Source organism: Kwoniella pini, chromosome 1 (genome assembly GCF_000512605.2).
Source record: "Kwoniella pini CBS 10737 chromosome 1, complete sequence".
Classification (NCBI taxonomy): Eukaryota; Fungi; Basidiomycota; class Tremellomycetes; order Tremellales; family Cryptococcaceae; genus Kwoniella; species Kwoniella pini.
In genome coordinates this window covers 2,026,115-2,051,519 of record NC_091716.1, presented here as the reverse complement: position 1 = coordinate 2,051,519, position 25,405 = coordinate 2,026,115, and the positions used below count along the sequence as shown (strand labels likewise).

General features: G+C 42.4%; 7 protein-coding genes across 7 annotated transcripts; 2 read left to right on the top strand and 5 right to left on the bottom strand.

Annotated features, from left to right (window-relative positions):
• Nucleotides 1–470: 470 nt before the first annotated feature.
• Nucleotides 471–3,148, top strand: I206_100784 (uncharacterized protein; the record flags this gene model as incomplete). The annotated part of the gene is made up of 10 exons (XM_070202276.1): nucleotides 471–1,047; nucleotides 1,112–1,133; nucleotides 1,188–1,298; nucleotides 1,362–1,702; nucleotides 1,766–2,085; nucleotides 2,143–2,618; nucleotides 2,684–2,732; nucleotides 2,795–2,818; nucleotides 2,891–2,900; nucleotides 2,961–3,148. 10 exons carry the CDS (start codon nucleotides 471–473, stop codon nucleotides 3,146–3,148), a joined length of 2,118 nt encoding a protein of 705 aa, XP_070058377.1.
• A 286-nt stretch (nucleotides 3,149–3,434) lies between these two features.
• On the top strand, nucleotides 3,435–8,881 carry I206_100783 (uncharacterized protein; the record flags this gene model as incomplete). Its single annotated transcript, XM_070202275.1, has 16 exons — nucleotides 3,435–3,463; nucleotides 3,522–3,581; nucleotides 3,648–3,772; nucleotides 3,833–3,953; nucleotides 4,019–4,103; nucleotides 4,170–4,595; nucleotides 4,658–4,934; nucleotides 4,992–5,431; nucleotides 5,487–5,790; nucleotides 5,852–5,995; nucleotides 6,050–6,195; nucleotides 6,249–6,385; nucleotides 6,457–6,552; nucleotides 6,600–7,687; nucleotides 7,756–8,575; nucleotides 8,653–8,881. 16 exons carry the CDS (start codon nucleotides 3,435–3,437, stop codon nucleotides 8,879–8,881), a joined length of 4,527 nt encoding a protein of 1,508 aa, XP_070058376.1.
• Nucleotides 8,882–9,078: 197 nt separating this feature from the next.
• I206_100782 (uncharacterized protein) lies at nucleotides 9,079–10,712 on the bottom strand (the record flags this gene model as incomplete). Its single annotated transcript, XM_019152325.1, has 7 exons — nucleotides 9,079–9,305; nucleotides 9,374–9,453; nucleotides 9,529–9,625; nucleotides 9,693–9,902; nucleotides 9,975–10,276; nucleotides 10,350–10,504; nucleotides 10,566–10,712. The coding sequence occupies 7 exons, from the start codon at nucleotides 10,710–10,712 to the stop codon at nucleotides 9,079–9,081; spliced, it is 1,218 nt and encodes a 405-aa protein (XP_019014463.1).
• Nucleotides 10,713–11,404: 692 nt separating this feature from the next.
• On the bottom strand, nucleotides 11,405–13,571 carry I206_100781 (uncharacterized protein; the record flags this gene model as incomplete). The annotated part of the gene is made up of 2 exons (XM_019152326.1): nucleotides 11,405–13,459; nucleotides 13,521–13,571. 2 exons carry the CDS (start codon nucleotides 13,569–13,571, stop codon nucleotides 11,405–11,407), a joined length of 2,106 nt encoding a protein of 701 aa, XP_019014464.1.
• A 3,821-nt stretch (nucleotides 13,572–17,392) lies between these two features.
• On the bottom strand, nucleotides 17,393–18,568 carry I206_100780 (uncharacterized protein; the record flags this gene model as incomplete). The annotated part of the gene is made up of 4 exons (XM_019152327.1): nucleotides 17,393–17,662; nucleotides 17,753–17,873; nucleotides 17,950–18,423; nucleotides 18,537–18,568. The coding sequence occupies 4 exons, from the start codon at nucleotides 18,566–18,568 to the stop codon at nucleotides 17,393–17,395; spliced, it is 897 nt and encodes a 298-aa protein (XP_019014465.1).
• A 366-nt stretch (nucleotides 18,569–18,934) lies between these two features.
• I206_100779 (cystathionine beta-lyase) lies at nucleotides 18,935–22,121 on the bottom strand (the record flags this gene model as incomplete). The annotated part of the gene is made up of 7 exons (XM_019152328.1): nucleotides 18,935–19,182; nucleotides 19,241–19,400; nucleotides 19,459–19,666; nucleotides 19,740–20,048; nucleotides 20,109–20,816; nucleotides 20,960–21,809; nucleotides 21,866–22,121. The coding sequence occupies 7 exons, from the start codon at nucleotides 22,119–22,121 to the stop codon at nucleotides 18,935–18,937; spliced, it is 2,739 nt and encodes a 912-aa protein (XP_019014466.1).
• Nucleotides 22,122–22,969: 848 nt separating this feature from the next.
• I206_100778 (uncharacterized protein) lies at nucleotides 22,970–24,656 on the bottom strand (the record flags this gene model as incomplete). Its single annotated transcript, XM_019152329.1, has 3 exons — nucleotides 22,970–24,148; nucleotides 24,204–24,260; nucleotides 24,360–24,656. 3 exons carry the CDS (start codon nucleotides 24,654–24,656, stop codon nucleotides 22,970–22,972), a joined length of 1,533 nt encoding a protein of 510 aa, XP_019014467.1.
• Nucleotides 24,657–25,405: the final 749 nt, after the last annotated feature.

Sequence of the window (25,405 nt, the reverse complement as noted above, 5' to 3'; positions counted from 1 at the left end):
GAGCAAGCTGTGTGAAATAGGAAAGTGTGAACGGTGCAACTGGGCAAAATACATCGAAATGCATGATGCAATATTGATCCTTTAAACGTGCTTCTTGGCTCAAAATAAGCACGTGTGAAAAGGGGCTCCGACCATTGACTGATATGAAGATGGGTTATTAAAGTCATACCAGCAGATAGAATGCCACATCACAGGTTACTGGTTGAATTAATTACATAATGAAATGATCTGCAGATATTTTAGAAATTTAGGTTGCCGCTTAATGTCTTTTGTTACCGACGTCAGTCAGTTCACAAGGTATAATAATTTTACCACTCGAATCCATTTTACTGACATCATAATACTAAAAGCTCATAATCGATAACATACAAAGGCTTCAACAGCCATTCTTCTCATCTTCCACCATAGAGATCGAGATTATCGACTGCTAAGCCGTGCGTTGCGGAACAGTAGCATACGCATAGAGCACAATGCAAGTCACACGATCGATACAAACGATCTCATCGACTTCCTTTCGATCAGCGTCCGCTTCTTCAAATATCGGCCGAAGGCTACGACCCAGATCAGCTCAAGCGGATCGATATCTAGCTATACATGATTTCTTCACTCGTCAAGCATCCACTCTGGCTGCCAACACGACTTCAAGAACCGCTCCCTTCACCACGACGAAGCCCATCTCACATAGTCAAAAGTCATCATTCCAAAAGAGATGGAGCTCGACTAAAGAAGAGTCGAAAGCTCCTTGTCCAAACTGTCAAACTTCATCCGTCTCAAATACTCCTCTTACACCTCCGCCTCCTACGGCTCCAACGCATAATCAAGGACATGCTCAAGATTATGCACCATTTATAAGGAGATTGATCAAAAACTCCGGAGCGATAGCTCAGAATTCACCTCATCGACCAACGAAAGAAGAATTGTTGAATGCTGCCTCTGGATGGTGGCAGCGTCTAAGAATACGGCTGAAATGGTTCACGATCAGAGGATGGAGAAGATTCAATACGGATGATATGAGTGCTTTCGCGAGCTTCTTTGTGCTCGGAAATAGTCAGTCACCTGGTTCACAAGCATCTTTGAGTGGTGTAAGCTGACTGATGTCTCACTAATATAGCATTGTGGATTCTGGTCGGAACGTAAGTCGTCAGATGATTCTCCGTCGCACGATTAGCTGACATCATTGTTCACAGCACTACATTTGTTTCTGCCGTATTTGCTACCCTAAATTCACTTTCATTACAAGAATACGTAGCCAGATGGATTTCGGATTACATGACTTACAACACCGGTGTGACAGTAATGTGAGTAATCGACTATAGCTGATAATCCTGGGACTGAACGAAGCTGAGGAAAGGAATTCATAGATTCGAATCAGCCATTGTACCGAAATGGGCATCATCGACAATCGTTTTTCGAAATGTATTTGTCTCTCGTCGCCCATCGACCGATGATCCAGAACCTCAATCACACAAGACCAAACAGAGTAAAGCTGCACTCGCTAAACCACCCTCGCCCATTCCATTCCTTTCTTCAGCGATTTCTCCTGACACATACCTGGCGCCTCCGCCAGCCAGCGAGGCAGATAATTATACGATGTTCGACGTGAATTTTGACGAGGTGGAAGTATCGTTGAGCTTAAAAAGGTGGTTAGATGGCAAAGGACTGATTAAGGATGCGAAAGTGAAGGGTGTTCGAGGAGTTGTCGGTGAGCTGCTTTCGTAGCCTCGATCCACTTGAAAGGTATACAGCTGACATGAAAGTCGAGCAGACCGCCGATCAGTATGGTGGGATATGTCTAAACCACTTACCCCCGCCGACTTTCGACATGAGACCCGCTCGGGCGATTTCGAATTCGACTCGTTTCAAGTCGAGGATGCTCTGATCACTGTCTACCAGCCTGGTGGACAACGACCTTATAACGTATCAATATTCAACGCCATGATCGGTCCTCTGAGAAAGAGATGGCTATTCTATGACCTCATGTGCGCCGAAGGCATGACTGGGCAATTCGATAATTGTTTATTCAGTCTGCATATGCCTCAAAAGCTCGGAAAAACTCGAGATGATGGGGAATTGGTTAAGCGAATGGTAAGTCGCTTCCACGTTGGTAATAAAGAGGGTGATCAATAACGAATCGTATGATAGGCTCGATTTAGAATTGATGGAATGCCTGTGGAACATGCTCAATATGCTACTGGACATACTGGACCAATAAGTTGGATCACTTCTGGTAAATTGGATGCCGTACTTGACATCAAATTCCCATTTCATCCAGATGATTCTGTGGATATCAAAGCTATCTTCGATGAGATCTCAAGAAATGTAGTAACGATAACTCAACAAGGTGTTCATCCTGAAGATCCAAATATCCCACTCAACTCAGCTATAAATGCCGCTAATGAAGCAAATAAAGTCATACCTGGACAAGCTAGATTAGCTAGACCTCCTCTCAGAGCGCCTAAACTCCCAATCATACCAGAGAAAGAGATGGAGGATAGAAGGCAAGTTGTGGTGGATATCGATCTCAGATTTAGGGATCTCAAAGCTGCTGTACCGATATATACTACGGACCTGAGCGTTACCAATAATGCGTTGATTCGGCCTATTGTAGCCTTCATCAAGTGAGTGGAAAATCTGTACTACCCACCCCAAAAGGTCGATATGCTGACAACATTCGACCGCACAGCGCGAATAGGACTCTAGTACCGATTCATTGTCAAGTAGCCGCGGATTTGGTGAGTTAGCTTCGTCCTTTACTCCCCTACGGAGTTTATGCTGACGATACTCACGTTCACAGAATGACTTCGATGGGTCGTGGACGGTATGTGGTCTTTGTTCGTGGTATTCTGACTTGACTTTCGCTAATGATATATTAATCTTTGTGCTTCCACAGCTTTTCGAGAGTGAGCTTCTATTCTCCTCTTGAAATTAATTACGCAAGCTGACGAATCATCGCACCATAGCCGGTCTGATGACTTCTATCTCTGACCAAATTTACGCTGCTCTCGCTCATCACGTATCGTCTGAAGCTGCCAACTCGAAGCGAATCAGACAAGTTGGCTACTGGGGTATACAGCGTGGGGCAGAAGTACTGGTGGATACGTTGAGGAACGTTGTAGATCCCGCTCATGCTCAATTAGCTCCTAATTAGTGGAGTCGATGTTGTATATCCTACAGTGTATTTTGTGTATGTTGTACTATACGATGCCAGTATGACTGTTACGACTGAAATGCATATCCCCCCTTTCATCCCGCTATTTACGATGCATCCGGGTTTGTTGACATGTCACGTGGTCAATTGTGCTGTTCGCCGTTCCCCGGTTGTGATCTCTCCTGTCTTCTTCGACTTAACTTACTTTTACTTGTTGCATATACACCACAATTTAGCGTATGAACATTACAAACGATTCTCATGGCGGTCAAGGAAGTCAGGCAGAATGGGTAATATCTCATCTATGGCTAGAGCGTCAGTTAGGTCACTCCTTGAAGCTGGCAGAGAGTAGATCACTGACTCTATAATATAGCTCGACGGCACTAGATTCATATGTAGCGGAATTGGGAAACGATATCTCATACGATAAGAGGTGAGCTATTCTGTTTTTTCCCTAAGTGTAGCTATAATGAAGCTTATGATGTCCTTCGCTATTCAGTTTATCATCCTCAAGGTTTCTGAAAACTATCTTAGCTAAACATGCTTATGGTCCAATCGTACTTAAGATATTCATTAAACCTGATCCAGCTATGTCATTGAGAGTTATTCAACGTAGATTGAAAAGTAAGTCAACTTCCTAGTTAAGTCAGATTGTGAAAGACGAACTGATAATTTGAATTTTAGCTGAAAGAGATAATTTGGCGGATTTACCAAATGTGAATACTTATCAAGCTTTCGTCGAGACTGATAAAGCTGGATATTTGATAAGGCAATGGATTGGATTTAACCTTTACGATAGAGTTAGGTGAGCCAAGAGTATCTTTCCATATGTGAAAAGAATCTAGCTGATATCAAAGAGATATAACGCAGTATTCAGCCTTACTTAGCTGGCATAGAGAAGAAGTGGATTGCGTTCCAATTATTAACGTGTTTGAGAGATGCCAGATTGAGAAAGGTAGGATTTCTAAACAATTCACTTGTCCAGTTGGATCTTGCAAGCTAAGTGCACTATGCTATGTAGGTAGCCCACGGGGATGTCAAATCGGAAAACATTCTCCTTACAACAGACTTAACTTTACTTCTCACTGATTTTTCCTCATCTTTCAAACCTACTTATTTACCTCTTGATGATCCATCCGACTTTTCTTTCTTTTTCGATACATCTTCAAGACGTACATGTTATGTAGCTCCAGAGAGATTTTACACTTCCGATTCGAAATTAGCTGAAGAGAAAAGAAAAGTACCAGGAGAAGGAGAATTTGAAGGATGGGGTAAAAGGGATGGCAAAGTAACTGAGGAAATGGATGTTTTCAGTGCTGGATGTGTTTTAGCGGAGATGTGGACAGATGGAAGGACTGTCTTTAATCTCAGTGAATTATTTGCTTATAGACAAGGAACGGTTGGATTAGAAGGCTTATTGGACGACATTGACGATAACGCAGTCAAAGTGAGTTTCATATTTCTTCTTCTTCTCGCTTGACAGATCTTTCTAATCTAGCCGTACTCTAGGACATGATCTCCCAGATGCTGTCTCTAGACCCCTCATCGAGACCTTCATTCGACAGAATACTTTCCATGTTCCGAGAAACCATATTTCCCGAATACTTTTACACATTCTTACAAGATTACACGACTTCGTTGTCTGAAATTAGTGATCAAGCAACTTCCGATAATACGGAAAACACCTTCTACCATAAGTCAGCTGGAACATGTGGGATGAAAATTGATAGAATATTAGACGAGTGGGATAGCATCAGCGTGCATCTTGAGAGTGGCCCTTCGATAGGTAAGAAATTAAGTTTAGGCCATTCGACAGCACGATAAGCTTACATGGAGCGAATAGACGGACCTGCTCTGTTGCTGCTGAACATTGTGACATCCTCCATACGGAACTGTATATGGCCTTCCTCCCGATTACATGGTCTTCAGCTCTTCCTGAATCTCCTCCCATTCCTATTCGATGAGGACAAAATAGATCGAATCATACCTTTTGTCGTCGAATTGCTGTCCGACGAGGTAGCTATCGTCCGTGCTGAGGCTTGCAGGACTCTTGTCATAGTTGTCGAGACAATAAATTCGATCACTTCGCAGAACGCTACTTTCATACCCGAATACCTTTTACCACAGATGAGACATCTGTCAACCGACAACGACATATTTGTTAGAGCCACGTATGCTAAAGGTTTAGTACGGTTGGCTGAGGCCGCCGTGAATATGCTGGAAATGAGCCAAGCTACAAAAGCTGTCAGTGGACCCGGACCTGAATCGTCAGGCGTGATCGAGGTAAGCAGATATACATTTTGAATAACGCGAGTATTTGCTCAAATATACTCAATAGCCTGACTACGACTCGATGCTTCAAGAGATACAGACAGTAGTAGAAGAACAAGCTACAACCCTTCTTGTCGATATCAGCGCTCCAGTCAAGCGCTCGATTCTTGCATCCGTATCAGACTTATGCCTATTCTTTGGTCGACAGAAATCCAATGAAACGGTACTCAGTCATATAATGACTTATCTCAACGATAGAGACTGGATGTTGAGATTGGCGTTCTTCGACGGCATCGTTGGAGTCGGAGCCTTCATAGGTGTCCGAGCTATCGAAGAATACGTATTACCATTGATGCTTCAGGCTTTGGCTGGTATGTGTAGCTTCGCCTTTGCCGTCTTCTTATTCGCTGCTAATCTTGACATTGCGCGTAGATCCAGAAGAAGCTGTCGTAGCTAGGGTAATCGGATCAATGACTAGCTTGACATCTTTAGGGTTATTAGCGAGGATGAAATTATGGGACGTCTTTTCTGCCGTTAGGGGTTTCTTGTGTCACCCTAATATATGGATACGGCAAGGTACGTTAAGCCCGCCATTCAATGGTTAATCAAATACTGACGTGTCTCTCATAGGTACTGCTGGTCTTATTGCCACCGCTGCTCAAAATCTACCTCCTACCGATGTTTGGTGTATCTTATATCCTGGTATTAGACCGATGTTACATTCGGATGTAAAGGAGATCACTGAGGCCAGCTTACTGGCTGCACTGATTTCGCCGGTGAGTTTTCAATATCAACATTTGTGTGAAGAGAGGCTGATGGTCCCAATCAGCTGCCTAGAAGTACATTGACAGCAGCGAAGGTAGCTGCCCAGCAGAATACTCCCAAGGGTTATTGGAACGTTCCGCAGACCAAAGGGACAACGAAGGCCGCTTTGGTGAAGAATTCACAAGAAAAGCCCAATATCTCGTGCGTCTTTATCACAAAAGACCCGTATCTCGCCTAGGGCATCGCTGACGCAATGTAAATAATATACTCAGACAACAGCTGCGAGACAAGGGTATCACTGAAAAGGACGAGAAAAAGATCGAGGTGATGAAGGATTTCATATTGAAGCAAGCTCACACAGCCAAAGCGTAAGCTTTCACGTGTTCTCCGAAAGTCCAGCTGACAGATGTGATAGGCGCGGAGACACTGATTCTACTACGAGTCTTCCGGAAGTCAATTTGGTTACTGGTAAAGCAGTCTCACTTACCGATCTTGGCGTGACACCTCAAACTATCTTCATCAGTCCGCGCACGATTGGGGTCGATGCGAAAGCAGATCTCAAACGACTGCGCCCGTACTTATCGGAATCGCCTATCAGTCGACGAACATCGTTCGCGAGCCGAAGCAACAAGGGTCCCGTAGAGAATCCGCTCGATGAAATCCGAAAACGCTTGGCAACTTTAGAACCCATATCAAAGACGGATATCACCTCCATCGAGACTCCTCTCCCGTCCAACGCTGAATCCAACGCCACCCCTTCGGAATCCGGCCTATCCTCCTCAATCGATCTCGCTGCGATGTCGAGGTCTGGCAGGAAGAAGATAGACTCGAAAGCTGCGCCTGCTATTGGTGCTTCTCATGCCAACGCCATCGGAACGACCACAATTCACGATGACACTGTTTCAGGTCGAACTACACCCACAGTAACAGGTACCTTTGCCCCATTCACTCCTCGTACGACGGCGCCTTATAGCAGCTCATACGAGGGTCAAGATCCCGGTGTCAAAGCTTTCCTCGAACAAGTTGATCTTGAGAACTATAGGGAGCCTCTGCTTGATTTAGGCCCTCGTGTTACCGCTTCGCAAAGGAAACGTGCGCCTCGGGTGAAGAACACTACATCAACACCTCAAAGCGTAACCATGATCGCCCATTTGACTCAACACGAAGGAGCTATCACATCTATCGTTGCGTCACCTGATAATCTTTTCTTTGCCACCTCTTCAGATGACGCTACTGTAAATATATGGGACTCAGCAAGACTCGAACGTAGCGTTACCACTAAGCCGCGGTTGACTTATCGTATGGATGCGCCTATTGCCGCAATGTGTAGGATCGAAAATACACATTGTCTAGTCGTTTCTGCCGAGGATGGTCAATTGCGTGTTTTACGCGTACATGTGACCGGCTCGGGTGGTTCGACGAAGTATAATAAGATAGAGTGCATAAGGTCTTGGAAAGCCGGTCAGGAAGAGGGATACGTCAAGTCCGTAACCCATCTTCAAGGTACGCTCAGTGTTATTTTATGACGATCCTGGGTAGCCAATGGCTGACTGGTCCTCATTGTAACATAGAATCATCTCTGCTTCTGGTAACATCTGCATCAACGATTGCTATATTGGATATACGAAATATGGAGATAACAAGGCGATATCAGCATCCCCTTGAACTAGGGGTGATCACCTCATTCTGTCCTTCAATTCACTGGATAATCCTGGGTACCTCCTCTGGAACGCTAAGTCTGTGGGATCTGCGATTTGGCCTCTTGTTGAAATCTTGGAAAGCTGGGGGAGAAGTCACATCGCTCGGAATCCACCCTACAAGAGGCAAGGGAAGGTGGATCATGGTGTCTATCATACCTCATATACCGTCGAAGGAAAGTGTATCGATGACTACGGATACGATTGGAAGAGATTCTGGGCCACTGATTGAAGTTTATGACATTGAAACTTCTAAATTGATGGAGATATACGAAGTTCGACAATCTCGAGTCAGTAAAAATCCAGATCCGCCATCGAGAGAAATCGAGGATGTCATTCCCGATAAAGCCAAATATATTGCGCAACTTGCTGAAGGTCCCGAATCAGTTTTAGGAAGTATAGGAAAAACTATCACTGCAGAAGACTTGGCCTCTTCCTTTTCTGAAACTCCTCTAGTTACGGGAAAGACAATCTTAGATCTGATAGTCGGACAAAACTGGTCTTCATTGCCCAGGAATGACGAAAGTGTATTGATGTCCGTTCCTGAACTTGGATCTAAAGGCGATACTTCCGGTGGACCGGGATGGTTGGTCACAGCCGGGGAGGATCGAGTCGTGAGATATTGGGATTTGGTCAAAGTGCAGGATGGTTTTGTGGTTTGTGGATCTCAGAAAGACAAGGACGTGACTTTCAGGTAAGTCAGCTCAACCAAACCCTGCCATGGTCGGCGAAGCCGAACGCGTCAGCGCTGACGCCTTTTTTAACGATCAGACAATCAAATAACACAGGACCCGCTCACATATATACCCTTCCGAACGTGCATAGGCATCCTAATATGCCCACAAGGGAAAGAGATCGGCAGCCGCTCCGACCGCATTACGATGCAATCTGTAAACTCGGAACAGTTGAAACTCCTTTTAGTAGTTGTATAATCAGTGGAGATAGGAGCGGTGTAGTCAAAGTTTGGAGGATGGAGGGAGGGACAGCTTCAGCTAGATGACTAGATGACGGTCTATTTAGCGATCGGCATTCGTAGATGGCTATACCCTGCATTTTTTCCGATGTTGTTGTATATATAGCATCAAGGTAGATGATTTTTACGTGTATGACATTCATTATAACGATACGATATTGATTATATCTCAAGATTTGCTTATTTCCCTCATTTTGACATCACTTAGCTGAATCAATTTCCACTCATCCTGTATACTCCCTTGAAGTGATATCTGCACCTTCGGCATTCCAATTCACATAATATAATCTAGTTTCTGCACAAACTACCATTTTACCTTTACCTGTAAAAGCGAAATTTGCAGAAGTCGTACCAAGGTAAATTTTACCAATCAATAAACCTGATGGGTTGTACACGTTGATTCCATCACCATTACCAACATATACGTTTCCTTTTACATCACAATGAATTCCTAAATGATATTGTCAGCCTTTGGAGGCAGGCTTTCAGTCAAAACATGAAAAGAAAAGACAAACATACCATCTGGAACTCTAATTTCATTATATGCAAATACTCGTCGATTACCGAAATTACCATCGTCATCTACGTTGTATCGATAGCTTTGATAGTGTTGATTAGCTTCATCACACCTTTTTGTCTGAATCGAAATAAGGTAGAATGCTCGATCAACTTACATTGTCGAAGGGTTTGTATAATTATATCCCCAAAATCCTGAACTTAGTCCAGTATCCGTGATATAAGCGTAATTCCCATCAGGAGAAAAGGTTACACCTGTTGATTTTCCCATTAAATAAGCAATATTAATCTGGATGTCTAAGGAAGGTCATTATTCACTTACCATTAGTCATGTGAAACCCATCAGCAACAGCTCTAACGACACCTGTATCATAATTGAATCGATAAACTTGTGTAGGAAGTACAGGATCGGGTCTAAAAGCTTGTACCCAACCAAAAGGTCCATCTGTAAAGTAAAGTTCTCTATTTTTGGGATTAACAGCAACGTCATTCAAAGAATCGTATTGTCTTCCAAAGAAATTATTCAAAATGACTAAACAAAATTTAGATTCAGCTAATTTAAATCTGATGATGTGGTTTTAAAATAGATTTGAATCGAACTAACCTGTTGTATTATCATTATTATTCGGATCAATAAGGTATAATGCAGGTGGTATATTATCACCTTGACCTTCTGCTGTATAAACTATTTTACCTCTAAAATTTGTACCTCCATTAGGATTTATAACTTGTTGACCTGAATTAACTGTTGTTATATTGACAAAACCAGTTCCATTGCCTTGTTTAAAGATTCTTTCAGCTTCATCAAGATAAATTTTTTGAACAATAGCAGATTTATTTAATCCTGTACCAGCTGCTATCGGTCCTGCATTTTGTGCAAAATAAACTGAATTCGTTTCAGGATGCCTTTTTCAACAATGTAACTTGACTTATCAATTTCAAAATCTCATTTATATGATAATGAAAATGAAACACTTACCAAACAACAGCCTCATGGAAGATTGGATCTGTTTCTGTTTGTGCCAATAAAGTCAAAGTGGGATCTGAACCGATTATATCGTAGAAAGAATCATCATATATATGAAATGGTTTAGCTTTGAGTGAGTCAGAAGTCGTTCCAGGTGGTATAAAGTGCTAAAAGTCCAAACAAATTGTCAGCGACCCGAATACCGAGGAAATGATAGATCCAGCTTACAGAAGTACCGTTAAACACTTTACCGGTGGGTACGTTATCCAGAACAGCGAACGAGCGGGGATTTATCTTTTGGGCATATCTGGGTATATCTGCTTTGGCTGAGAGAGCAACCAGAGCCAAGGTCGCCAAAGAGATATGAGTAAACATCTTTAACAGGGTTTCAGATGGGCCAAACGGGGTTTATGACGAGCGGTATTGATAGTGAGCCCATAGGTAAGGTATTTATACATATATCCTTCGGACTGATCGACTGCCCCAGAATATGATATAGGAGACCCCATTGGACCCCTCCTAGCTTTCAGGTGGATATTGGGTAATAGCTTTCGACTGCCCCCCTGTACCACAGGCACATATGACTGCTAATAATACACTAGCCAAGGCCATTGCCATGACTCCCGCTTTCCCAAGGCGACTGGTGTAATAATGTCCACCAGCATGATCGAGAAAAAGCGCTAATAAGTGGATATCGGGTGGATATCGATAAGATACCCTGGAATTTAACCGGACCGTTAGGTGCAATTACTTCTAATTGCCGAGATGAAGTGCAATTTCCATCTATTTATGTATATACAACATTGCATGTGTTATGACTCATATACTGAAACTATGACTATGAACCATATGTCTTTTTGTGTCGGCTGTGACTTTTGCAGAATACAATAAACAATATAGGCAGAGGAAGTATGAGAGATTTATACTGAATCCCCTGACCCGACTGATGAGCACAAGAGACCTAATAATTTGATACAATAGTGATAAACGACGAACAACTTTGATGGCGCGTGAATGAATAAAAGCAATGAATGATGATGACTGATGAAAACCCAAAATGATCCTCCTTATACCCGGACCGTTCTATCCCTTTCTCTACCTCTACCTCTATCCGCATCGATATCCGTCCTAATATCCGAGTTTCGTCTACCTCTTTCTTGTGAGACCTCCACCTTTAATCCCTTTTCTCGCCTAGATCGACCTCTTCGCTCAATATGAACGACATCTCCATCTTCCTCAGCACTAGCATCCCCATCATATGATACCTTTCTATCATGCCCTCTCCCGGGTTCATGACCTCGTGTATGTGATGCTGATCTAGAATGACAAGCCGATTTCGATCTATGTCGGCCTCTAACTTGAGAATGAGAGGGTGATCGTGATGATTGAGGTGTCCCTAACCATTCTCTAGCTTCTTCTCTCTGTCTGGCCCTGTCAACATTCGTATTTTCACCTCCCACAGGAATGACTATATCCATAGGTAGACTTCTGACCATCTGTTGAGCTGGGGACTCCTCTGGTGTAGAAGTCGAGAGTCGAGCGGTAGGTACAGGTGCCGGAGCAGACTGATCCTGAGCTTGGAGTTTGGCCAAGTCGGATGTGGGAAGATTGGCTTGCTGAGCATCTGTAATTGCATTGGGTGCATGAGGGGAGATGACAGAGGATATAGAGAAGGGACTAAAAGATTTCAGGTAAGAAGACAAATTCCAGATTGCCGAGGTCGTAGAGGTGACTGGTTTAGCAGGTGATTGTTTGCCTCCCAGCGAGAGTAAAGTTGAAGGCTGTCGTGCCGACGAGAACCGTCTTCGCATGAATGATACTGAGCCAGTTGCAGACTGATCGTCAGTTGTGGTCATAAAGTCGATGTGGTCGCCACTGTCCGTGAGAGGATCTATGACTTCAGACACTGATATTGTGGATAAGGTAGGTGTAGCGCCTCCCATTTGTAAGTAATGGCCGTTATCCTGTTCGTTGGGTGTAGCGACCGCGACTGCAACACGAGATACTTCTGTTGGAGCTGGTACAGACGAAAGACCAAGGCCTGTATTGGCGGAGTCTGCTAGTTGAGAAGCCGACGTAACGGAAGTGACTCCGGTCAGGGCTTTGACTATAGGACCCACACCAAATCCGCTAAATGTGCTGAATCCAGCGAATGCAGAAACGATTCGACCCTTAGGAGTTGTTCCCAAAGTTTCGTTTTCACCTTCATGATCTTCACGGACATCTTGGCTTGCCGAAGGCAATTTGTCCCTTCTAGTGCGTGATCGACCTCTCGAATGAGATGGAAGATTAAACTCGTCTGTCGCGTCGTTATATCCTGGGAGACGCTTCACTTCATTCAGCCAGCTGACGATATCTTCCCTACTTTTCGAAGAAGCTGATGACGCGATCATGGCGGCAACGGGACTAGGCGATTTTCGGGAGGCCATTGATGACCGTGAAGGAGGTTGTGAAATTGTGGATGAAATTTGAATATGGAACGATGGAGCTGTAAAAGCATGAGACATGCTTGCGCGCTTGATACTCAATGGTCGAACGGTGTTTTCGATTATCGGAAGAGTTCGAGGGATTTTCATGGGAGATACATCCTTGATATCGATAGCTTCATCATCACTGCTTTCGGATGTGGAACAGAATACCGAGTCCTGGAAGACTGGCGTATTTGCTCCGGTTGTTTTGGATAATTTATCGAAACCTTTGGGTCTCGGAACTGAAAGGCCGCCGACACTAGGAGAAACGGTCAGGTTGACTGAAACAGGATTGGTTCGTCTAGCGAATTGAAGTGTTTCGCCAGTCTGAGTTGGTCGACGTGAATTACTGATCCTGGGTGGCACCTGGGCAGTGAATTGGGAAGCTGGGAAGGAGAATGCTCGTCGATCTCGAGGAATAGGTTTTGATCGATACGAATTTGAAAGAGGAGCAAGAGGACCAATCGATGGTCGACGAACAGGCGAATTGTTAGCTCGTGGAGTAGGATTGCCGGAATGTATGGGATGGCTAGGCGATGTAAAAAGACCAGGCGGGACTGGCGAAGTGAGTGGTATATGTCTATCGGGACTGGAAGAGGATCCGGTATCCTGTAAACGACATGCTTCGCTACAATACGGACTTCGTGGGTCTCTCTGTTAACAAGTTGATCGTTAGATGGGTAACAATAGGAATACTAAGTTGAGTAGGACATACTGTCTGCTTTGAGCATGTCAGACACCACGCTACGTCCATGTCCATGTCCATCTTGGTTAAACGTAGTCGGCACTGATACTCAGTCAGTCCATACGCTGTCAGTGCACGGAAACGACGAATGAATCTTACCTTTACAGCGCTTGTCAATGATCAAAATCAATGATTATGTGTTTCGATCTAGGAGGCCAATACAATTGTCCTTCGTCTTACCCTAACAATCCAGTGCTAGGGTGTCTGGACATAAGCAAAAGGGTGTTGGCGACTAATTGAAGGACGAAGTATATCAAGGGGTTGATCGAATGATTATCGCACAAAGGGGTATTTAAAGGATTGTGATAGTATCTATAAAGGGTAGAAAACCGATGAGGTGATTAATCTGTTATCGGAGGTAATAGTTGATCGATGGTTATCGACAAGAATGGTAAGGCGCACCAAGAGGGGATTTCGTACGTGTTGAAGTTTATGGTGATAATAGATAGGAAGCAGAAGTGGATATACGAATGCGTGTGTGTGTATAAGATAAAGAAGAAAGGACCATCGAGATAGAAAGAGGGTACAAGTTTATTAGCTCCTGGTCATTTTGATTGGATGACCTTAATAAATAGACATGAAAAGTGGGCATATTATGAGGCATCAAAACTTTTGGGGAGGAATGAATCACAAGATTTACATTCGATTCAAAATGATGACATTTGAAAGATTACAAATCATATTCAAAGCAGTCTTTTGTCTCGCGAAAAGCGAAAAGTTAAGACGTTTTAAAACTGATTGAAATTTCCAAGAAAATCAGAAGAAAGGATAGTTGGGTGGCACATGATGGTATAGATGTGAAGGGGTCAGAGTAGGGATGTTCTTGAGATTGCGAGCGGAGGATTCGGAAGATGGTGAGAATAACAATCGATCAAAGGAGGTAGTCAAATGACGTTTCTCAAAGTGGAAGAACCAAGTGAAGAAGCTATACATAGTGGCTGTCTCGGAATAGAAGCCCGAACTCACAATTGGCACCACGAGGTGTGATAAATGCAATTACTCCCACGACAACCACTCCTAATCAAAGTTTGGAATAATATATCCAAAACTATGGTAACTACCTCCGAATTTCGAAAAAGAAAGCTTCGCAAATTGAAATCTTTGTGCTTCTTGGGCGCAACTATTCGTATCAAAGATATTTATGGTGATTTCCTGATGAATACAAACAAAACTTGATGGGAATATTCTTCTTTATTATATACGTGATCAGGTTATATATATATCCTGATAACTGTAGGTTGATGTGTTCAGTAAAAACGTGTGCCGATTAGTCGATACAGGTCTGAGTGGGGGTAGACTGGTGGGGTACAATAAGGCGATTTTTATTGATGCCTTTGTTTCAAGCTATGGGCGATAAAGGATATTTGCGGATTGAGGGCTTAAGGATCAAGGCTTTTCCGCTGGAATATATAGATGAAGATGCAAGTCAATGACTAAAGGAAGTTAAGCGTATGTATATTGTTGATCAATGACGATGTACACAACCTCGGCAACTAAAATGCGACGAAGGGTAACTCAGCGTGACTTTCTATTGTCTTTCTATAGTGACCATAGCGTAGGTTGATATTGGGATGTAAGATAACGATTATCCATCAAAATTCCCCACACCATCATAACCAAAATCACAATGCTCGATCCCACAAGGGTTCACTAGTCTGGGTATGCGGTGCGTATAAGGAGGTGGACTGGATTATGCTTGAATGGGATAGGTGATGAGCGAGAAGAGAGAAAAATCGGTAGTACGTACGATGGGAACACGTCAGATAAGAGTCCGGATAAGGCACTAACTACTACTGCGCTAAATCGTGCCCTTCTATAAGGTCCTGGTGGTAAGTCTCGGTAAAGACGTTCTGGAATTTTTTGTAAATCCTGCGCTCGTGTTCTGAGGTTCTCGTTGATGTCACGTATGATGTCGTCTTTGAGACTGACGAAATGCTGTGTTAAGTTGATGGGACTGAAGGTGCAATGATATCGTGTAAATAGCTTCGGCCAAGTCCGATTTCCGATTTTCCCCTACTAATGCAGAAAGAGAGAGCGCAATATTGTTGGGTTGACAGGCTGTATTGAGAGATTTTTATAGTTCCTTGTCAACGATGATGATAGGGTTTGAGATGAAGTGGTATATGGCAGGCTACGGGAATGCGTGGCACCTGCTTATTGAATGATTTTTGATGAATGTTACAATAAGGGGGCGATTCGTTATTGTTGCATCACCATTATCGCGTCTCTCTTTTGGCGTATTGGGATCAATGTGATACGTATTGTTTGTCGGATGGAATTGTATTTCGCTATTGACAGAGACTGTATTTTGGCACAGTTTATCTGTACACTGCAAGTCTGGATTTCTAAGAATCTCCAAGCAAAATGGAGTTATTAGAATGCTGAGCGTTTAAATAAAGTTAAATTAACGAATTAGAGAAACTCTCTTAAATGTGAAAAGTTAAACTAAACATTCCCCGATGAAATCATAAGGTATGTGTAAAATATCGTATTCAAGCGAATCTCGATTCTTTTTAGTCAATTCGTATTCAAGCATATAAATCATCGACCGATCTAAAAAGACAACCCGGCGTGATTGGGCAGGTCCAGCCAAATCAAAGTATCCCTTCTTCATACAGGACAAGTATCGTGATCAACCAAATCAAGCGTGATCAAAAACCCTAACGATACGATGCGCGATTAAAGAAATGACGAAGTTCTAAACGTAAAACGTAAGAACGGGCGGTATATGATTCACGGATAACGCCTATGCCGAATTTAGGAAATTCGCTTTCATTTTCCCTTCTCTTACTACTTAACTGCCTTACAAGGAAAGGGGCTCTAAATTACAAAGTAACAAAAAAGTGGAGAAAAAGTTGGGGTCTCCTGGAGAAAATTAAATAACCTTGACGTAAAGAAAATAACCCTGAATGTATATATATATCAAAATGAGCTTCCTCTCATGTGATGAGGGATTTTCACTTTGTACGGGTGAATTAACTTTTTGGTATACTTCTGGAATCTCTTAGTTAGGTCCAAATATCGGAGCGTTCGGATGGGCTAGAATTGTATAAGAACCCACGTAAAACTCAATTTCCAGCACACAACGTGAAACTGATGTAAGGGAAATGTAAATTGGTTTAAGATCTCGTCCCGGTGGGCAAAAGCCTCATATCGGTTTTTTTGTTGTGTATATCTATTTCCTAGGTTTAATACTTAATCGCTTTTTACAGTAACGAGATGCATACGACGTTTCTAATTAGGTATCCCAATATCTTCTTTTCATCGTAAAGCAAACTTTAGGGATCTGTACCGTTATTCAGAGATTGACCAAGGAATTGACCATATGACCGAGTCTTGGGTTCGTTAAAATGCAAATCACTTGACACAGACTGAAAGATGACACATTTCAAACGTTGTCTACAATGATCAGCTAAATTCACATTTTGACACCAGATCAGATCTTCCCCAACGATATATTTCCAGTTAATCTGCCAGGGATCTTGATCTCGTACATCACGACATATTGACAATCGAATGAATCAATCAATCAATCACATGGCCTTTATTCTGACTAAACGCTTGGTCTCAACGTGAACACACTTCATCCAATGATTCGCATTTAGGCTGAAATTGAATTTCGCTTGAACAAGCGACGGATGAATCTCTCATGCAAGGGGAAAATCGGCAAGGTTTGCTGCCGAGATACTTAATTATGTCCCGCTCAAAGCAATTCTTGCATTCAAAATGCTAATACATGACTATTTTCATGTGTATGCATACATTTGAGATAGAGGACAATGATAAGTGATCGACAAAATACCTTTATACACAAGTACCAAATAAGTTGACATTATTTAAAGCTAAGGTGGATTTATAGGATTATCGGAATTGGAATTTCCATTACCACCTTCTCGTCTTGCTCTAACCCAAGAACCTATACTACCAGGCGAAAGGAAAAAACTTCTAGGTGATCCTTCTTTAGATTTAGCTCGACTTATAGCTTCAGGTAAATCAGACCAATAATCATTAAACCCTGGTGGAGGTGGTGGATAAAATTCGAATTCAGCTGTCTCTGGTAATGGATGTCTAGTACGTAAGAGATTTAATATTAATGACATTCCTTTTCGAGACTGGAAGTTACAAAGAGTGATCAGCATTGTCGATATAGTCAAATGGTACAGTGTCATTGAATTGTTACCGAAGAAATTCTCTTGACTTACAGTTTCAGAATTACTTTCGAATTTGCCTACTCCATATTGTTCTATTCTATTTCGTATCAAATTTGACCATGCTCCTCCAAAACTCGACCTCACTTCTGCAGTAGTATGATGTAGTGTTGTTCTAAAAGTCGCAACAGAGCAAACAGCGTCAGACCATTGATTAGACATAATCAATCATTCCTAAGCGATTTACTCACCCATCAGGTCCAGCTCTAATTTCTCCGCCTTCAATAACATGCATCAATTTCTTATGATTTAAATTCCCTTGCTGAACTCTCAATCTAGGTTGTCTCTTATATTCCACATCTGAATCCGAATCTTGATCCGAATTAGGGTTTATTGTTCCATTTAATCTCTTTTTCTTGCTTGATGATCCTAAACTTGAACTTGAACTTGAGGTTGATGATTCACCCCATCCAGGTGGATCTACAATACTATGTTCTAAAATCCAAGCGTCTAAACCTCTTCCACCTGAATTAGCTGCACCAGGTAACCATTTAGTTGCCCATTTAGGTAAAATACCTCTTTTTAAAATTAATCTTGTTGTATAAATTTGACCTGTTATAGGATCAACATTTCTTGAAAGTACATCAACTGATAAAACATGTCTAGCGAAAGGATTTGGATATCTTAAGAAAAAAGCTAAGAGTGGTGTAGGTGGTGGATCAGGGCTAATAATAGTTCATAATGATATCAGTATTTCATTTTCATTCAGAACATAAATGACGATGAGGTAAAGGGTTGTCATTCAACAAGATGCAAAGCTGTACGGGTGACAACTCACTATGAATGTGTTTTTTTATATACTTGAACCATCCCAAAAGGCTTATGAGCCCTTTTTTCGACTTTCCTATTCACCTACAGTGAATCGACGTTAGTCGTGTGAGCGATTTGTTTATCTTGATAATCCTCGTTATTATACTGTTTAAATTATGAAATTGTGTGAAATTGGTTGGTGATCAGGTGGAGGGGCGAATTGCAAAGTTAATTTTATAAACTTATACTGTATGGTGGACATCACCGAAGGCCGATTGTATACGAGTATTTACTCAAAGCATGCGTTTATTGTCGGCTGCTCGTATATAACGGATAATCTCGATTCATCTATTATACATAAAAAATGACTATATACCGACAATCTGTCTCTGAATAATATGTTGATGCTGTTTACTTTCTCACATTCTATGTATGAACCCAATTACCGATCCTTTCAGACCATTGTTGTAGGCCTTCGCTATTGGTTTCCCTTAACGTAGCTCGTTTAGGGATTACCATACCTTCTCCTTCTTCGTGATTTCGTACTTTGTCTTCTTTCACCGATGTAAAAGCATGTATACCTAATCCTGGTCCACCTACAGCTGTCAAGTGAGGTTGGAAACCTTGAGCTTCGAGAGTGGTTATCAGTGCATCAAGCGAAGATTGAGGTAGGTCTAAAGCAAAGATGTCAATTGTGCTCCTTTCAGCTTGAAATGTAATCAGCGAACTCACCATCTGGTATCAAGGTCACTGCACATCCACCACCACCAGCTCCTGTCAATTTGGTAGCAAGTCCAAACGGCTCGGCAGCGGTTGCTGCCACTATTGTCTCGAGGGAAGGATGGGATACACCAAGATTGACAAGGTGCGAGTGATTCTCTCGAATCAAGGTCTGCAAACAGAGTCAGGTCAATAATAGTAGTCATGCTGACTTCGAAAGATCGACTTACCTCTAATCGAGCGATTAGTTCTTTCCTTTCAACGCGAATTTGGCCGCTCAACAAGCTAGAAGCTTCATCACTTATAGATTGAATGGCATCCAAAATTGGATCAACGACATGAGGTTCGGCAAGACGTTTAGCACTAACGCCAGCGACTAGAGATTTGGTGTCCCTGGGCACCAAGGTGTTTGTGAGGAGCAATCGGATTGACGAGAATCTAACGAAGAGTAGGAGCCATGTCAGTCAATCGTCAAAAATGCGACCTCAGTCATAGCGCAAGAATGACTGACCCATGTAATCCGTCCAAACCACCTTTTCTACCTCCTACAGATCTGGTGAAAGCTACTGCTCCACCTCTGACGGAAACAGCATTATCAATTCCACTTGGGTTTCCATGAAGCACCTTCTCGGACAAGAATGCCCATCCATCTATGACGTTCGTATCACTTTCCGAAACGCGGTCTTGATCTTTGGATGGTTTCTCAATGTGTGAGTGGGCAATCAGAAGCGACGAAGCTACACAAGTCGAGTATGCTGCTGATGAACCTAAACCCGCAGAGATTGGGAGGTTTGCGGTCGCTGTGAAAGTCACAGCAAGGCTATATAGGAACCTGTCAGCTTTACGATCACGATCGCACGAGAAATAAAGATATACTTACGCTTCCGATTCAGCTCCAGCCATCACCATATAAAGGTACAAGTATGCGATACAAGAGTTGATACCTGTCTTGCCCAATTCAACGTGCTCATGTACCAGTTTCTCAATGGCTTCCAACAGAGCAGGATCTAAATCTTTGTCTGCGATATGTCGTTGTGTTTGCGAGTGAACAGGTAACAGACCCCAAGGTAATTTTGAGATTTCCCATTCGGCTTCTACGCCAACGTTTGGAATTTCAAGGGCAACTTTCCCATCCGATCTAGGTGAAAGGACTGCGAAACATCTTAAGTTTACTGAAGATGCTATGGCTGTTACGCCATGTACTACGGCATGTTCACCAAAAAGAATGACTTTTCCAGGTGCGGATACAGTAATATCCTCTTCAATCGTCTTTCGCTCGACAGAGGTGAATCCAAGTCCTTTCTTGACGCCTGAAATGAGACTATCGATTGTGCTAGACTCAGATGGTCGTTTAAACCCTTTAGCTCTTTCGAGAATCCAGGCTTCTGGGTTGGATGTGTATAATTCGCTTGATCGAGAATCGGAAAGTGGTGAATGGGCGAGATTAGGCACAATGGCGCCAGCTGACAGGAGGGAGTGTTCGAGATCGTCCATCAAATCTCGAGGATCTTCGATACCAACACACAGTCGAATGAGATTTTCAGGAAGTCCACGTTCAGCTCGAACGGCAGCGGAAATCGAAGCGTGACTAGGCGAATTTGTCAGCACAGAAATCTGAGCCTGTATGAGGCGGAGCAGGGTGGGAGGTATAAGGATAGTAGCTGGGAATTGTGCAGCTGTTTGGAAGACGAAATGAAAGGGGTTAGGTCGGCATCGAAAGTGAATACTCACGACATCAAACAAGGCATAGAGATCAAACTGTTGACAGCTCCAAAAGATACACTAATACCCCAAAGTCTAGTTCCTCCTACAATCCTTTCACTTAAAGCTTTATCATCCGTCACGAAGGACAATACCGCACCAGCACCGGTAGCTTGCTTGTAGTGGATATCTCGTTTAGGGTGATTCTTCAAACCAGGATAATGAACCAAGAAACCTAATGAATCCAGATACAAAGCTACAAGGTGGGCAGTAGCCATTTGTCTATCCATTCTAAGAGACATGGTTTTTACACCTCTAAGCAATAAGAAAGAATCGAATGGTGCTAAACCTGATCCAACTGAGTTAATCAAAAATGCAATATCTTTACAAATGTCAGGTCGTTTGACAGCAATTATACCGGCCATAAGATCATGATGACCTGAAAGATATTTCGTTCCAGAGTCATAGACGATATCGGAGCCCATATCTAACGGTCTTTGAAGGTAAGGTGACATCATGGTATTATCGACAACTATCAGAGCGTCGGGAGCAGCGATTTTGACTTCTTTAGAGATACCTTCTAGATCTGCAATTTTAAGAAGAGGGTTGGTAGGTGATTCTAGTAAGACCATTCGAACTTTGTTTCCAGGTTGTAAGTGTGGTCTTAAGGCTTCTATTCTAGTTGTATCGGCGTGAATTACCTTGACTCCACCGTGTGTACCAAGATAAGTAAGTAATCGATTGGTACCTCCATACAAGTCATCTCCTGCTAAGACAGTCTCTCCAGGTTTTACCAATCGTAAGATAGTATCTAAACATGTCATACCCGTTGATAAAGCGAATGCCTGAGTAGCGCCATAAAGTCGAGCGAGGTGGTTTTCTAAGATGGGGAAATTCAGCATCTCAATATTTGGAGAAATGGTATGTATAACTTACCTAAACCACCTCTTGTAGGATTTCCTGAACGTGTATAATCATATTGACCATCCATACCTTTGAAAGTAGCAGTTTGATAAATAGGAGTTGAACTCGCTCCATATTGATCTTTGGTATCTACTGAAGCACATAATGTTGAAAATCTCCAATTTGCTGCTCTTGCGTTGTATTGTTCAGCTTCTGTTGATGATTTTGCTGATAGTGAGTATACCGATGTCGCAAGTGACGAATCACCTGGTGTTGAGGGAGTTGTCATATTGTCTATGACTATGATTGGTATGCAATGATCGTTGAAGAATGGCTTTATATGTACAATATTTACAATGATTTTTAAAACTAACGAGTCAATAAAATATGGAATAATAATAATTGTTATCAATCACACCATAGGCGATCAAAGTGTTGTTCCGGTTACTTGGTGCGCAATTACTTGATTAGGTAAGAAAAACAATTATATCAGTCAATCCCCTCCACCTTAAAAACATCTTATCACGTTATGAAGGGAACATCATAGATAGATGCGATTTGAGTTGTTATTCCCATCTCTATCCTTCTTTTACATCTCTACCCATATTATTACTTGAAAAAAGATTGTTTACAGGAAATTATTGCAATCTTGCGCCGCTCATTACACATTCGGACTCGAGCTATCACCCTCGTACGCCATATCCGAGACTTCCCAGGAGCCAACTACGGAACATATAAGGCGGCTCAGCTCTCGCGTGGTGACCAGCTCCCGTTAGTCATCACCCTTACGAGCCGAGCATCCATGTACGGTAGAAGGAGAACCATCCGGGATTCATCCTTGTGGCTCGGACTGACCACGGCTAGGAAGATGACCCAACCAGCGATACCAGATGTGTAAATTGCGACGCAAGAGCATCTATTGACTATCCTATTTGAAGAATGGGATCATAGTATCCCTTATCGCGACTTGGAATTATTGGCGTATTTGCGTTTGAGGCAGTATATCAGCTGAGACACTCATTATATACAGCTGAGACATTCATATCATTTTGATCCCCAGAAGCATGCATTAAGATACATTGATGCATAAGAAGTACATTGACTACTAAGGAGATAAAACTAATCTTTTTAAGACAATCAAGCTTCCTCGACCCAAGCTGGGAACCAATCCTCCCAATTAGCCCAGGTATCAAGATGAGCTACATCCTTACCGTGGTGATCATGGTGATGGTGAGGAGGGATGAGGACGTGATCGATAACGTGACTTGCACCGTTACGAGCAGGTACATCGATGACCTTTACCTCTTGACCATTGACCTTGATAGTAGTCTTGACAGCACCTTCGATTGGAAGGAATTTAGTCTTGTCAATCTCGATCTTGAGAGTCGAGTTAGGGAGGGCAGGAGAAATTTCAAGTTCCTTGTGGAATGAAGGATCATCCGCCAATGCGGAGGTGAAGTAAGTGTATTCACCAAGATCATTGGCAAACGAATCGACTTCGGAAGTCTTCTCTTTATGAATATAAAGTAATTCAGACAAAAGAAGGGTATCAGGGATATAATGGTAAGCCAATAATTTGGTCAAAGCATGTTCACCAAAAGGTGAGAAGAGGAAGAACTTCAATTTAGGTGGAATGGCGGCGAAAGCGAGATTGGTAGGAGCGAAAAGTGTCACAAGTGGTTTACCATGGAATTGAGGTTTACCAGGTTTGGAGTGTTCTCGGTCGTAATGCCAGTCAAGGTATTCTCTACCGTGAAGCTTCTGGACGCTTGAGGTCAAAGTGGAGAAGACATCGGGGAAGAGGAAAAGCTCATCGATTAGAGATCCAGGTGGAATAAGGGGATGATTGATAGCATGAAGGTAACCGTTTCGAGCTTTGATGTCGGAAGCATAAACCTTGGCGTAAAAGTTGATCTTGAGAGAAGGAGGAACGAAGTGTTTATCGATTCTGATTCTTCGATGAAGACCACCAAAAGAACCATCTTCGGCTTTGAGAGCGGTAGCAATGGTTGAATTCTGAGCTAACTCTTGTGCTGTGTAGGCTTTAGTGAGACCATGGTATTGAAGGACTTTGCCGGCGATCTTTCGGAAGATCTCCTTTCTTCTTCTCTTCTTTTCGGGATCATCATCATCACCATGGTGCTTGTGATGTTTGTCCTCGTCGTCTTCGGAAAGAAGGGAAGGTTCAACTTCAAGAGCAGTCGAGAGGGTCTGAAGTGATGGGTTGTGAAGAAGCTCGACTAGTGAGTCGTGATCGTCGTCGTGGTGGTGATGATGATGGTGCTCAGGTGCAGTAAGAGCGTCATTGTTTGGGGCCTATGTCGATCGTTAATATACTGATCAAAAAAGTAGAAGCACTGGTGAAACTCACAAAGAAGGTGATTTGCAGATCTTTGTCATCGAGATAATCGATAGCTTTACCTTCGAACTATCAATGCACTGCGTCAGTGGGACGACATCGACTATATATGATCATAGAAGCGAAAGAAGGCGATACGAAGGGAAATCAATGAAATCGGTAACTCACCTCGATGATCTTCACCAATTTACTAAATGAATGAGGATCAGCTTTTAAAGCTTGCCAAATTGTTAAATCTGATTTATCATCATTTGTTTTGGTATTGGTGTTGAGACCAGCTATAGCTTCTAATTCATCAATTACATCTTCTGCTTTATTCCATGACCAAGAAGATAATGATTTTAAATTATCTGTGAAACCTGATTGAACCGAAATCCATTGATTTACATTCAATTCTGGAATAGAAGGTTTAGCTGGTAATGCTTTTACCACCAAAGGTAATAAAATTAAAGGTGAAAATCGCATTTCGATTTGTATAAAATCTTAATGCTATTTCGTCGTGAATCAAAATCAAGACTATTAAATGTTGATTGAGCTCTATATATATATATGTTTCATCGATTAATCGAATATCTAACGATTGCGCAGCGTTAAAGACTTGCAGAAGGAGAAGCGGAATGTATGATGAAAGGTGTGACTAGTTGTCAATATGACGTGACTCGGATCCTTTTTAAGCTAGAGCATAGGCCGAAGACCGATGATCTAGTTTCTTTTTTCCCAAGTTTACGGCGATGAATGCAAGGATATTTTGTATGTAAGAATGACCTCAATTAAACAAAAATATTTGATAAATCAGGTGATGAAAAATGAATGGCAGCATATGGTGAAATTATTTTTGTTTTTACCCCGGAGACGTAGTTAGATACCCCACATGAATCATCCTTAAACATCGAGTGTAACATCGGAAATATTCTCAAAACGATTCATTCTATCGCCCACGATCCCCCCATCAAAGACAATAATCTCTTGGCTGAACTTGGATGCTGTACATAAGCTGCCAAGCATTCTGTCGTTCTGCTCTTTGAAAGACTATGTGATCAGTACAAGTACTGCCCCAGATCTTTTCACGGCGGCGAGAATATCGAAATCGTAATGGCCAAGATAAATAACGTCATGTCGTTGTTCCTACCGGAATGTCAACACATGGTTATCACGCTTCGTGGCATATCCGATAGTAGGTCAATGTAAAATATGAGTAACATCGGTTCAAGAAT